This window comes from Bombina bombina, chromosome 8 (assembly GCF_027579735.1).
Source record: "Bombina bombina isolate aBomBom1 chromosome 8, aBomBom1.pri, whole genome shotgun sequence".
NCBI lineage: Eukaryota > Metazoa > Chordata > Amphibia > Anura > Bombinatoridae > Bombina > Bombina bombina.
The window spans coordinates 225698780-225714010 of NC_069506.1; the positions used below are offsets into that span (position 1 = coordinate 225698780).

At 35.2% G+C, this 15231-nt stretch overlaps 1 protein-coding gene across 3 annotated transcripts in view; it reads left to right on the plus strand.

Moving 5' to 3' along the window:
• LOC128639003 (guanylate-binding protein 1) overlaps positions 1-14774 on the plus strand; it is a 130118-nt gene extending 115344 nt beyond the window's left edge. For all 3 annotated transcript variants that reach the window (XM_053691143.1, XM_053691142.1, XM_053691141.1), the window contains exons 10-11: positions 8108-8301; positions 13497-14774. In XM_053691143.1, the coding sequence (XP_053547118.1) occupies positions 8108-8301; positions 13497-13688 (386 nt within the window). In that variant the 3' untranslated portion in view covers positions 13689-14774. The remainder of the gene's footprint in view (positions 1-8107; positions 8302-13496) is intronic.
• Positions 14775-15231: the final 457 nt, after the last annotated feature.

Here is a 15231-nt window from a genome sequence, read left to right on the forward strand (position 1 = left end):
GTGTATATGGCATAAATTTAGTCTAATAAGAATGGGGAGATGTCTAACTCTGAGTTCAGGCCAGCGGGGAATAGAGTATCATATCTGTATATAAGTTCTGCCTCTTTAAGTTTTAAAATTTTTTCTATATTCCCACCTCTCCAATTCTGTTTAAAATGTGCTATCCCCCAATATTTTAAATCAGAGGTTCTTCCATTATGCACTAATTTAAAATGTTTATAAAGATTAGTGTCTTCTACTCCCTTTTCAATACATAGGAGATGTTCCCTTATCCTGTCTTTTATCATTCTTTTTGTTTCTTCAAAATATATTAAATCACACGTACATTTTAAAATATAAATGACCCCTTTAGTGGTGCATCTAATGCACTCTTTAATACTAAATTCTTCTCCAGATTTATGAACTTTTACTGCGCTTCTTTTGTCACTGAACTTGCAGGCCTTACAGGAGTAACAGGGAAAAAAGCCTAATATTTTCCCTCCTTGTAAATTTTTCTGTATGGGTGTCATTGTTTTCGTGTTGTAAGCACTGGGTGCCAAGATAGATTTGAAATTTTTGGATTTTCTAAATATCATTTTAGGTTTTGGTGGTAAAGAGTCTCCTATAATGGGATCTGCTTTTAGTATGCCCCAGTTTTTATTTAAATTTTTTTTCATAAGACCATGGTCCACGCTATACTCAGTAATAAATGGTATATTGATTACCTCTGTATTCTCTATGTTAGTCTTTTGTTTATATGCGAGCAATGATTTTCTATCGGTCTCCCTAGCCCGTGTTACAGCCTTATTTACAGTCTCTTTTTTGTATCCTCTATCTAAGAATTTTTCCATTAGGATCTCAATCTGATTTTCAAAGTCTTGGGGTCTAGAACAGTTTTTCTTAATCCTTAGACTTTGGCCAAAAGGGATGTTGTCTTTCCATTGTTGGAGATGGCAACTGTTGGCATGTATGAAACTGTTAGAGTCCACTTCTTTAAAGTGGGTTTTTGTTTCAACTAGGTTATTTATTACCATAATTTCCAGGTCTAAGAATATAACTGTTTCCTTACTGTAATTAAAGGTAAATTTTAGGCCCCTATCATTAGCATTCATCTTGTCAAACATCCTATGTAAATCTGATTCGGACCCTCTCCATATTAGCAGGACATCATCGATGTACCGCCTATAGAGCACGAGGTCTGCACCATAGCTACCCTCTTGGAAAAAAGATTCCTCCCAACTGCCAACAAACAAGTTGGCGTAGCTAGGTGCAAACCTCGTGCCCATAGCCGTGCCCTCTATTTGTAAAAAGAATTTATTATCATGCTTAAAATAATTATTTTTTAGTATAAAAGCTATTCTTTTTAATAAAAATTGTTTTTGTTCAATCTTCATATCAGGATCAGTGCTTAAATATTTGTCAATAGCTGAGATGCCTTTTTCATGGTCTATTACTGTATATAACGAAGTTATATCTCCAGTGACCAGAATAAAATTATCCTCCCAAACTAGGTTTTCCAGAGTGTTTAAAACAGCAGTTGAATCTTTAAGATATGAATCTAGATTTTTCACGAATTTCTGCAGAAAAACGTCCACATATTGTGATAAATTTGAAGATAATGCCCCAATTCCCGAGATAATAGGTCTCCCCGGTGGTTGTTTTACATTCTTGTGAATTTTAGGGAGGAAGTAGAACACCGGGACCCTAGGATGTTTAGGGTCCAGGTATTCCACCTCCTTTTCATTCAGTATTCCCAGATCCCTGCCTTCTTTTAAAAGCTTTTTAAGTGATGCTGCAAATTTATTAGTGGGATTTAATTCTAATTTTTTGTATGTTTTCATCTCACTTAACAGTCTATTAGCTTCAGATTCATAGTAGCTGGTATCCATTACTACAATCCCGCCGCCCTTGTCGGCGGTCTTGATGGTCACTTTGTTGTTCTTTTTAAGGTTTTCTAAAACTAGAGTGTCCTTTTTAGTCATATTTGTTTTTATAAATCTAGATGGCTGGCTGTTCCTCAAATCTTTTAGAGCCATTTTTTCAAGTCTCCAGATGACTTCCTTTTGCTGAGACAGGGTTAAATTTGGATTTAGATTTTAGATTTCTATAGTAATGGTGTCCATTATTTTGTGTTCTATCATTATTAGAGTGATCTGGTCTCCATGATCTATTATAATCTCTATTCTCTCTGATCCTATTTCTATAGTTATTTTGTTTAGAGTATATCGGATTGTTTTTATCCTTCTTTTTATTATGATTCACTACTGTCCACTCATCCTTAGGGGCATTAGTTTCCATATTTGTGATTTCATTATTAGAGTCTATATTTGGTTTCTTTGTATCTCTATCCAATTTTTTCCACTTAGTTTTTAGAATATCTTTGTTTAAGGTATCAATTCTTTCAATCATAGCCTTTTGTTTTTGTTTAAATTCCAAAGTTTTCTTGTCTTTCAATTTCTCTTTGATTTCTATTATCTCTTTCTCTAGGTCTATCAGAGTGTCTTTTCTAGATTTTTTTAAAATTTCTATTAGGTCTAGTGAAGCTTTGGATAGTGTTTCTTCCCATTCTAATTGGTAAATCTCTTTTAGGGGGAATGCACAAGATTTATTTAAGATTAAACCTTTGGGAATAATACCTTTTACAGTATATTTGTTTAGAAACACAATTTCAGTTTTTTGTTTAAGTTCTTTAATTAGGAGTTTTTCTAATTTAATCATTGTCTCTTCCAGACTTTCATAATCAGGACAGTTACTACTCTCGTCCTCTTTATAATCAGATAGTTCTTTGTATAATTGATCCCTAAATTCAAAAATATCCTCCATTCTGGGAGAGGATGACATGAATAGCGGGAAAAAAGGGAACAGGGGAGATTGGATGTGTCCAATTGAACAGTTAAATATATAGTATTATGAGAGACAGTATTATATAAAAAAATTAAATAAAAAAATTAAAATATAATGTACCCGCTGCTAATTAAAAGGGACTTAAAATATAAGAAATCTGAGGGATGGTATAAAAAGCGCAGGGTAAAAACACCAAACTCCTGGTTTACCTAAAAAGTCCCTAATTTAGGTAAATAAAATGGACAAAAAGTTAAATTAAAACAGGAGCGCTGTAGCTAAAGGTGTTAGGCTGAAGTGAAGCAGGTGTAGCAAATTATTAAAAATCAGTGTAGCAAATTATTAAACAACAGTAGTGTGGGACACATCAATGTGTGTCAGATATAAGTGCTAGAATATATCAAGGGGTGATGTACTTAGTGATAAAGTGATTAGTGCATATCAAAAGATCTGTTAGAACAGAACAAAACAAATGCATGGGGACAAAGAAACAACAGAAAAAGACCTCTAGAGGAACAAGAGGGAGTGGCTCCAGCAAACGAAGCCAAAAGAGGGAGATGAATACAAATGGAGTATTCAATATTAGTAGTACTACTCTAAAAGAGGAAGAAATCAAAATATTAAGTTATGGCCTCTCTTTTGCCCCTAGTACTAGATTAAATAAATTTAATACGCATATACATATTAAAAAGTTTGTAAGAAATCTCACTTTAAAACGGTTCTATATGAGAAGTCCGCTAGAAATAGCCTCTACAAAAAGGATTGTAACTAAGCAGGATAATTTTGTCCACACTAATCTAAAATCTAAATCCAAATTTAACCCTGTCTCAGCAAAAGGAAGTCATCTGGAGACTTTTGAAAAAATGGCTCTAAAAGATTTGAGGAACAGCCAGCCATCTAGATTTATAAAAACAAATATGACTAAAAAGGACACTCTAGTTTTAGAAAACCTTAAAAAGAACAACAAAGTGACCATCAAGCCCGCCGACAAGGGCGGCGGGATTGTAGTAATGGATACCAGCTACTATGAATCTGAAGCTAATAGACTGTTAAGTGAGATAAAAACATACAAAAAATTAGAATTAAATCCCACTAATAAATTTGCAGCATCACTTAAAAAGCTTTTAAAAGAAGGCAGGGATCTGGGAATACTGAATGAAAAGGAGGTGGAATGCCTGGACCCTAAACATCCTAGGGTCCCGATGTTCTACTTCCTCCCTAAAATTCACAAGAATGTAAAACAACCACCGGGGAGACCTATTATCTCGGGAATTGGGGCATTATCTTCAAATTTATCACAATATGTGGACGTTTTTCTGTAGAAATTCGTGAAAAATCTAGATTCATATCTTAAAGATTCAACTGCTGTTTTAAACACTCTGGAAAACCTAGTTTGGGAGGATAATTTTATTCTGGTCACTGGAGATATAACTTCGTTATATACAGTAATAGACCATGAAAAAGGCATCTCAGCTATTGACAAATATTTAAGCACTGATCCTGATATGAAGATTGAACAAAAACAATTTTTATTAAAAAGTATAGCTTTTATACTAAAAAATAATTATTTTATGCATGATAATAAATTCTTTTTACAAATAGAGGGCACGGCTATGGGCACGAGGTTTGCACCTAGCTACGCCAACTTGTTTGTTGGCAGTTGGGAGGAATCTTTTTTCCAAGAGGGTAGCTATGGTGCAGACCTCGTGCTCTATAGGCGGTACATCGATGATGTCCTGCTAATATGGAGAGGGTCCGAATCAGATTTACATAGGATGTTTGACAAGATGAATGCTAATGATAGGGGCCTAAAATTTACCTTTAATTACAGTAAGGAAACAGTTATATTCTTAGACCTGGAAATTATGGTAATAAATAACCTAGTTGAAACAAAAACCCACTTTAAAGAAGTGGACTCTAACAGTTTCATACATGCCAACAGTTGCCATCTCCAACAATGGAAAGACAACATCCCTTTTGGCCAAAGTCTAAGGATTAAGAAAAACTGTTCTAGACCCCAAGACTTTGAAAATCAGATTGAGATCCTAATGGAAAAATTCTTAGATAGAGGATACAAAAAAGAGACTGTAAATAAGGCTGTAACACGGGCTAGGGAGACCGATAGAAAATCATTGCTCGCATATAAACAAAAGACTAACATAGAGAATACAGAGGTAATCAATATACCATTTATTACTGAGTATAGCGTGGACCATGGTCTTATGAAAAAAAAATTAAATAAAAACTGGGGCATACTAAAAGCAGATCCCATTATAGGAGACTCTTTACCACCAAAACCTAAAATGATATTTAGAAAATCCAAAAATTTCAAATCTATCTTGGCACCCAGTGCTTACAACACGAAAACAATGACACCCATACAGAAAAATTTACAAGGAGGGAAAATATTAGGCTTTTTTCCCTGTTACTCCTGTAAGGCCTGCAAGTTCAGTGACAAAAGAAGCGCAGTAAAAGTTCATAAATCTGGAGAAGAATTTAGTATTAAAGAGTGCATTAGATGCACCACTAAAGGGGTCATTTATATTTTAAAATTTACGTGTGATTTAATATATTTTGGGGAAACAAAAAGAATGATAAAAGACAGGATAAGGGAACATCTCCTATGTATTGAAAAGGGAGTAAAAGACACTAATCTTTATAAACATTTTAAATTAGTGCATAATGGAAGAACCTCTGATTTAAAATATTGGGGGATAGCACATTTTAAACAGAATTGGAGAGGTGGGAATATAGAAAAAAATTTAAAACTTAAAGAGGCAGAACTTATATACAGATATGATACTCTATTCCCCGCTGGCCTGAACTCAGAGTTAGACATCTCCCCATTCTTATTAGACTAAATTTATGCCATATACACAATAAATTTCCCCTGCTTTTATGTTTATTAGTGTCCCTTTATGTTGAGGTATTACACTACATATGCACTGCAAGATATCTCACTATTTTTGACTTTTCTGAGCCTGTCAAGTCCTTCTTTTGACCCATTTTGCCAAAGGAAAGGAAGTTGCCTAATAATTATGCACACCTGATATAGGGTGTTGATGTCATTAGACCACACCCCTTCTCATTACAGAGATGCACATCACCTAATATGCTTAATTGGTAGTAGGCTTTCGAGCCTATACAGCTTGGAGTAAGACAACATGCATAAAGAGGATGATGTGGTCAAAATACTAATTTGCCTAATAATTCTGCACTCCCTGTATATACATTTATTAACCCCTAATCTGCCACCCCCAATGTCGTTGCCGCCGCCACTATACGAAAGTTATTAACCTCTAAACCTCTGGCCTCCCACATCACTAACACTAAATAAATATATTAACCCCTAAACCTAACCCTAAGTATAACCCTAACCCTAACACCCCTAACTTTAATATAATTAAAATAAATCTAAATAAAACTTACTATTATTACCTAAATAATACCTATTTAAGACTAAATACTTGCCTATAAAATAAACCCTAAGCTAGCTACAATATAACTAATAGTTACATTGTAGCTATCTTAGGTTTTATTTTTATTTCACAGCTAAGTTTGTATTTATTTTAACTAGGTAGACTAGTTAGTAAATAGTTATTAACTATTTACTAACTACCTAGTTAAAATAAATACAAATTTACCTGTAAAATAAAACCTAACCTGCCTCACACTAACACCTAAGATTACACTAAAATTAAATAAATTACATTAATTAAACACAATTAACTAAATTACAAAAAATAAACACTAAATTACACAAAATAAAAAAGAAATGATCAAATATTTAAACTAATTATACGTAATCTAATAGCCCTATCAAAATATATAAGCCCCCCCCCAAATAATAAAAACCCTAGCCTAAACTAAACTGCCAATAGCCCTTAAAAGGGCTTTTTGCGGGGCATTGCCCCAAAGAAATCTGCTCTTTTACCTGTAAAAAAAATACAAACAACCCCCCAACAGTAAAACCCACCACCCACACAACCAAACCCCCCAAATAAATCCTATCTAAAAGACCTAAGCTCCCCATTGCCCTGAAAAGGGCATTTGGATGGGCATTGCCCTTAAAAGGGCATTTAGCTCTTTTTCGTTGCCCAAAGTCCCTAATCTAAAAATAAAATCCACCCAATAATCCCTTAAAAAAACATAACACTAACCCCGAAGATCCACTTACAGTTTTTGAAGACCGGACATCCATCCTCATCCAGCCGGGAGAAGCCTTCATCCAACCCGCCAGAAGTCCTCAACGAAGCCGGGAGAAGTCTTCATCCAAGCAACAAGAAGTCGTCCTCCAGACGGGCAGAAGTCTTCATCCGGACGGCATATTCTATTTTCATCCTTCAGAAGCAGAGCGGCTCCATCTTCAAGACATCCGGCGCGGAGCATCCTCTTCTTTGGATTCCTCTTGAAGAATGAAGTTTCCTTTGAATGGCGTCATCCAAGATGGCGTCCCTTGAATTCCGATTGGCTGATAGAATGTGTGTGTGTGTGTATATTGCATATATACATATATATTTATGTGTTAATATGTGTATATACAAATATATTTACACTTTGCTGCCATCGGTGTGCTGCATACCCCCTGCGCGAATTCTCATGCCGTGTCTGACAGCAAGAGAACGAGGCTCCCAATAGAGCCTATGGAAGGGAGCTCTCGTGAGCACAATGTTTCGCATTACTGTCAATTTGTAACACCAGCGCACATTAGCGTGTGCTGGTATTACTCAGTGGAACACTAATTTTGCTTTCTCAAAATTCATATTTAGCACTCCATTTGTAATCTGGCCCAAATATTATTATTTGTGATTCAGCCAGAGCATACAATTTTAAAACAAAGTTTCCAGTTTACTCCTATTATTAAATTTGCATTGTTTCCATGGTATTCTTTGTTAGAGAGATATCTAGGTAGGTGTCTGTGCCACAACATGGCAGGAAATAGTAATGGCATCTAGTACTCTTACAATTAAATAACACTGCTGCCATATCTTGCTTCACACATGTGCACAAGCTTACATCTGTGCTTTTTAACAAAGGATACCAAGAAAATAAAGAATTGTGATAATAAAGTAAATTAGAAAGTTGTTTAAAGTTCCATGCTCTATCTGAATCATGAAAGAGAAAATTGGGGTTTCATGTCCCTTTAAGTACATACTGTGCTGATGAAATGCAAATAAATTATAAGCATGTTCACTCACAACACCTTACAGCTTAGCTTTGATCTTGATCAGTGTTGCTTTTCTATAAATTGTACAGTCTCTGACATTTACCTAATGATCTTTCTTAGAGGAGCATGCAAAGGCCGAGGCTGCTGCAAGAGAAAATGAGATAAAGGAAAGAAACCTCAAGTGTCTAGAGCAAATCAGGGAGGATCAGCAGAGGTGCATGGAACAGCAACAGGAAATGCTGAAGCTGAAATTAGAAGAAGAACGCAAAAAGACCATAGAGCAAAACGAATGGCTGATAGCTCAGAAACTGAAGGTACAGTATTCAAATAAACCATAACTTAACAATATAAAATATTTCATTAAACATTAAAAAAGCCAAATTACATTTCATTAACAAATGTTTCAACTTTGCGTACTGTTTTGAAGGGAATTCCTAAACAGCATTAAATATGGCTACAACATCTACCACTTAATTTAATAATTAATGGAGCGAAAGACCAGTCCATTAATGTAACAAATATATACCACATCTACACAATTTAAAATGATAAGGTAAAAAGAGCAAACATAAAAATGAGTAGACTCTTACATCCAAAGATAAAGAGAATACAGCTGTAATAATCATTCATTGTGTTATTAATAGGGATGGGCGAATGTTTCTAAAAATTTGAAATGTAAAACTAATTTTGATACGTTCGTTCGTTCAAATCAAATTTCGAATGTTTATATAACATTCTAACATTCTAGTTTTGAATTTTCATTTTTGAATTTTTCAATAAAATTCGAAAATATTTGTTCGAATAATAGAATGTTTAGCTATGTATTCATACATTCAATTCCGAAATGTAATATTCGAATTTGAATGTGGCATTCAAATTCAAAATAGTATTTCTAGTCTACAACTGTGTTTAATAAATGTAATATTCAAATTCGAATGTAACATTCAAATTCAAAATACTGTGTTTTTTAAATGTAATATTTGAATTCAAATGTGACATGTGACATTCAAATTTGAAATAGTATTTCTAGTCTAATACTGTGTTTTATAAATGTAATATTCGAATTCGAATGTGACATTCGATTCGAATGACATTCAAATTCAAATGTAATATTCGAATTTGAATGTGACATTCGATTTGAATGTGACATTCGAATTTGAAATAGTATTTCTAGTCTACAATTGTGTTTAATAAATGTAATATTCGAATTTGAATGTGACATTCGAATTTGAATGTCACATTCGAATGTCACATTCGAATTCGAATGTCACATGCGAAAACTGTAAATAACATTCAAAAATAGAATTTTTAAGAATATTCGTTCTTATCAACATTCTATTATGTAAATCGAATTTCTACAATAACATTCGTTCTAACATTCGAATTCGAATATAAACACATTCGCCCATCCCTAGTTATCAAGCAGATATTGTAAGAGAGCAAAACTAAGACTTATAATCTTTTTTTTTTCTTCATAAATAAATAACGTGCTTGAAACCATAGAGTGTGTACATCATGAACATATTAAATAAACAAATATGTTTATAATTATTTAGTACACCATCACTGCATCTGTTAAAAAGATGTCCCAGACAGTGTATTTTTACATCAAAGGGACACCTTCAAAATTTTCTGTGATATACATAAAAGAGCGGCATTTAAACATGTTGATATATTTTTGCTTGAAAATATTTGAAGTAGAATCTATTCAAACGTAGGCTTTCACTAATATGTCAGTATTAGTGGAGCACTTCCTGCAAATGCTGATTGGCTCAAATGTAGCAAGGCTCAGTTAGCAGGAAGTACCTTTAAACCAATGAGCCTTAAGGGGACACTGAACCCAAAAGTTTTCTTTCGTGATTCAGATAGAGCATGACATTTTAAACAACTTTCTAATTTCTATTATAAATTTTCTTCATTCTCTTGGTATCTTTATTTGAAATGCAAGAATCTAAGTTTAGATGCAGGCCCATTTTTGGTGAACAACCTGGGTTGTCCTTGCTGATTGGTGGATAAATTCATCCACCAATAAAAAAGTGCTATCCAGAGTTCTGAACCCAAAAAAAGCTTAGATGCCTTCTTTTTGAAAGAAAGATAGCAGGAGAACGAATAAAAAATGATCATAGGAGTAAATTAGAAAGTTGCTTAAAATTGCATGCTCTATCTGAAGCACGAACGAAAAAAGTTGGGTTCAGTGTCCCTTTAACAGGAAATAAATATCGGCCAATGAGCTTTAGTAGGAAGTACACAATTCAGAAAGCTGAATTAGTTACAATTTAAAAGTAGAAAGCGTTCACTTTGCATTGTTTTGTGCAAAGAAAAAAAAATCACCAAATAATGGGTTAAATTGCAAGAGGAGTGTAAAAATATGTTGGCGTGAGGACGAAAGACTCAGGCAATTTAACATCTGGTGGTCAGATAACATGACCAAGTTAGCTCCCTTCTGTCTTACACTTGCGCACTAACGCAAAGGAACCCTTGGACAACTGCACTTAAGTCGAAGGTGCATTAAGAAATTCTTGGAATACCTATGCTCATCACTTATAAGAAAATGTTTTATATATATATATATTATTGTTATTATTATTATTATTATATTTTTTTGCAGTCATTACTTTCTATAGGAGGCTGCTTGCAACTTGCCACGACATCCAGACTCAGACCCTTTTCTTAGTGAATTCCATGAGGGCCTCCCATGTGAGAGACGGCATTTTTAGATAATTGGGCCCATAGTGAGACATTTCAATGGTAATGTTAATAGGTAGGATCAGTAGCAGTTCTAGGGGCATGTCATCTATTTATATGGCGAATGAAAGGATTTAATTAGGAAAAGCAGGGATAAATAGAAAGAAATGATGACCACCCCAACGACAACATAATCCACCGCAACAAAAGTAGCCTTTTTGGTATATTTTGTTAGGACCCTTAAATTGTAAGGTCTAACTACACCAGATATCATAAAGATGCTACATAAAGGAGGCTATAATTAGATATTAATGTTTAATGGGACAAAGGCTGTTTCTTTTTCTTCTTTTTTTTCTTTTTTTTATTGTTAAAATCCAAGATTCTACAGATGCGTTACAATAAATAAAAATGAATACAAGCAAATATCTTGTCTATACACATCTCAATAGATAACATGAAAAAGTTTTAATAATTCTCATTTTTCTTCCTTCAAAAATAATATGGGGCCACTTTTGGACCTCTTGCACAGCATACAAAACAAAGGTGATAGGAGGTTTAAGGAAAAATAAAGGCCACTTATGGGCCTACTATCAAGATAATCATAAGAATAAATGTTGAGAACCAATCTATAGCTATAATAGCAAATATTAGTGAACTACATGACAATAAGATAAACTAGCAAAATAACATTCCTAGTACATCAAATGCAAGAACTATACTCAAAACTAGCTGTGTTACAATATCTTAAGGGAATGTACTGTATATTATAATAATATGGCACAGAGGATGCATTGGCAATACGTTAGATAGGCCAGGTACAAACAATAATGAATGAGCACATTGTTATACCCTATATAGTAAAGCCTAAACTCAGCATTAGGAGTTCTTGTTATACCCTATATAGGGTGTGGTGAGGGGTGTATTTGTAGGCATTTTGAGGTTTGGGAAACTTTGCCCCTCCTGGTAGGAATGTATATCCCATACGTCACTAGCTCATGGACTCTTGCTAATATGAAAGAAATGAATTTATCAGGTAAGTTCTTACATAAATTATGTTTTTTGGTTGCACACCTATCAAAGGTTAAAGGGATAGGAAAGTCAATTCACTTCTATTTTCAGATGTGCTTTGTTCTCTTGGTATCCCTTGTTGAAAAATAATATGCACACATCCTACACTAGTGGGAGCTAGTTTCTGATTAGTGGGAGCTAGTTGCTGATTGGTGCCTGAACACATTTGTCTCTTGTGATTGGCTAACTAGATGAGTACAGCTAGCTGCCATTAGTGTGATGCTGTTCCTTCAGCAAAGGATAGCAGGACAATAAAGCAAATTTGATAATAGAAGTAAATGGAAAATTGTATAAAATTGTATGTTCTATCTAAATCATGATAGAAATTGTTGGGGTTTTCTATCCCTTTAAGGAAACATAGAAATTAAAATAAATCTCAAATAATATACTGTCTGGACCATCAAATACAATGTTAACATGTTTTTAATGACCAATAAACACTACAGTTCCATCATTTTAAAATCTTGGGATACTGTGTTTATCAAGGAGCATATTAAGAATACATAAATGGGCCTATCTATCAAGCTCCGAATGGAGCTTGACACCCCGTGTTTCTGGCGAGCCTGCAGGCTCGCCAAAAACAGCAGTTATGCTCTGAGCAGGCGGACAGACATCGCCGGAATTCAACCCGATCGAGTACGATCGGGTTGATTGATACCCCCTGCTGGCGGCCAATTGGCCGCAAATCTGCAGGGGACGGCGTTGCACCAGCAGCTCACAAGAGCTGCTGGTGCAATGCTGAATACGGAGAGAGTATTGCTTTCCGCATTCAGCGATGTCTGACGGACCTGATCCGCACTGTTGGATCAGGTCCGACAGACATATGATAAATAGGCCTCAAACTCTTTCTTTGTAGTAGCTGTTGCTTTATAGGGATGAGATTTTATACATTTACGTTTCTTGCTACAAATATTTTTTTTCATAGTTTTTGTTTTTCTTTTCCAATCACCCTCTATAGTACATTCTCTGACTCATTTTCCACTGACTTATTTATCTCTCATCCTCCTCTCTGATTCCACTCTCCACTGATCAATAACTCATCCCTCTCTTCTCTAACCACATTCTAGCACTCCTTTCTTTAATTCATATGAAATGCTTACTCTGTCCCAACTCCCTGATATACATTCTTTCCCTCTTACTCCCGCACTCCCTGATCTACTCCTCCCTGTCTTACTTCCCCACTACTTGACCCACTCTCTTCCACTCTTAGGTCAAGATTTATCATGGGGTCTCAGCCCCATCTGCTGCAGGTTCACACGAGCGAGCATGCAGTCGAGATTTAAGAAGCAGGGATCATCAGACCACTGTTTCTCAATCATGTTATGTAGTGGATATCAATCTACCCAGACTTTTCCAACTGGGGAGATTGACAGCCTCTGACTTCAAGTAATTGGCTGCACACAGGCAGGGGGCGGGTTTGCACACAAGAGCATGTGTGCAATGATAAAAGTGGGCAGCAGATTGCTGCTCACCAGAGGCGATGCCAGCAGACAGGGGTGAGGTTAAATCTATCCCTTACTCCCCCACTTTCTTGCTCTCTTTTCTTCTCTTACTCCACACTCCCCAACCCACTATATCCCCTCTATACCAATCACCACTAATCACTCTCCGATCACCACTAATTTCTCTACCTCTCTCACCCCCATTTCAGCACTCATGTCCCTCAGTCCCACAGCCACACTTACTTAAATTGGTATTATTACTAAATCTTTTCTAATTAATTTTTGTACTTAGAGATTTTTTTCTCTGTCTGCAGGAAAAGCAAGATCTGTTAGCTAAAGGATTTGAACGACAGCGGGAAATGTTGGAGAATCAGATTCGGCATCTGCAGAAAATAAATGAGGAAGCAAAAAAAAAAAGTTTTCTGGGAGAACTTCTTTCCCCAATTACAGCATTTTTCAGTCATATTTTTGGCAGCTCATCTAGATCAAATGAACATTTCAAATAATCAAGTTTATCCTTACAAAAGATGGAAAAGAAAATAACTATAACAATGATTGTTAATGTTTAATATGTTTGTCATGTAGTGGAATTTTCTGCGGCTATAATTGCTCAGAATCTTCCTCACTAGCTTCCTTAATAATGAATCATACTCACATGTTTAGGTAACCTGAGATTTTTTAATATATAGGGGCCCATGAAGGTCTGTGTTTCTGGCGAGCCTAAAGACCGCTGCTCCATAACCTGACTGCCTGCTCTGAGAAGGCAGACAGACATCGCAAGAATACGATCAGGTTGATTGACACCTCCTGCTAGCGGCCGCAAATCTGCAGGAGGCGGCATTGCACCAGCAGTTCACACAAACTGCTGGTGCAATGATAAATGCCGACAGCGTCCGCTGTACGCTGTCAGCATTTATCGATGTGCGGCGGACATGATCCGCAATATCAGATCATGCCCGTCCGCACCTTCATAAATAGGCCCCATAATCTTTTTTGTTCCTTGTCTGTAAATTACTATTATAGACAATCCCCCATGAATTTTGAGAACAAAGAGAAAATAGTATTGATAAAAATAAATGAATTTAAGTTCTTAATCTAAAGTTGCATGAAACACATAATTTATTTTCCATGATTCAGGCAGATCATAAAATGTTAAATATATATATATACTGTTAACAAGTTTGTTTCATTTGCTTTATATACTTTGTTGCAGTAGCAGCAATGCACTGTGGGAATCTAGCTAAAAACAACAGGTGAACCAGTGACAAAAAGCATATACTGTATATGTGCAGCCACCAACTTTTATTTTAAATTGCATGTTCTGAATCCTAAAAAGGTAATTTTTACATTACTGTCCCTTTAAATGTGACTTCCACTTCTCCCCATCACTTACTGAACCAAAATGTATTAACTATTGTTTCTAACTGATTATTTCCTAAGAAGTATGTATATTAATGTCAGCTTTTAGTGCATGCTGTTTAACCTTATGGATAATAATGCCCCATATCACAATCAAAAGTGTTCAGTATGGCTTTTTGTAGAGTTATCAGATTTTAAATTCTAATCCATTAAAAATACATTTAACAATCAAATGCATTTGTGGAATGATATCAAACAAACAGAATTACAGTGCTATTTGTCCTGTATGGCTTTTAGTAGCGTTCTCTGATTTTAAATTATTCAAATCCATTAAAAACCCAAAACAGTCAATTTATAAAAAACATTTCAAATTATGTGTGGTATGATAGCACCCAATATACTCTAAATGGTAACAGTAAACCAGCGCTCTTCCATACTATCAGAAAATGCTTTTTACAAAAGATTTTGTGGGATTTTTATGTCAGCAGCAGTGTATTTTTTAAAACCCTTTCTGACCACTTTCAAACTCCAAGGGGCTGATTTATCAAGCTCCGTATGGAGCATGATGCCCCTGTTTCTGCGTGAGCCTTCACAGAAGTTATGAAGCTGCGGTCTAAAGACCGCTGCTCCATAACTTGTCTGCCACGGACAGAAATCAACCCGATCGAATACGATCGGGTTGATTGACAC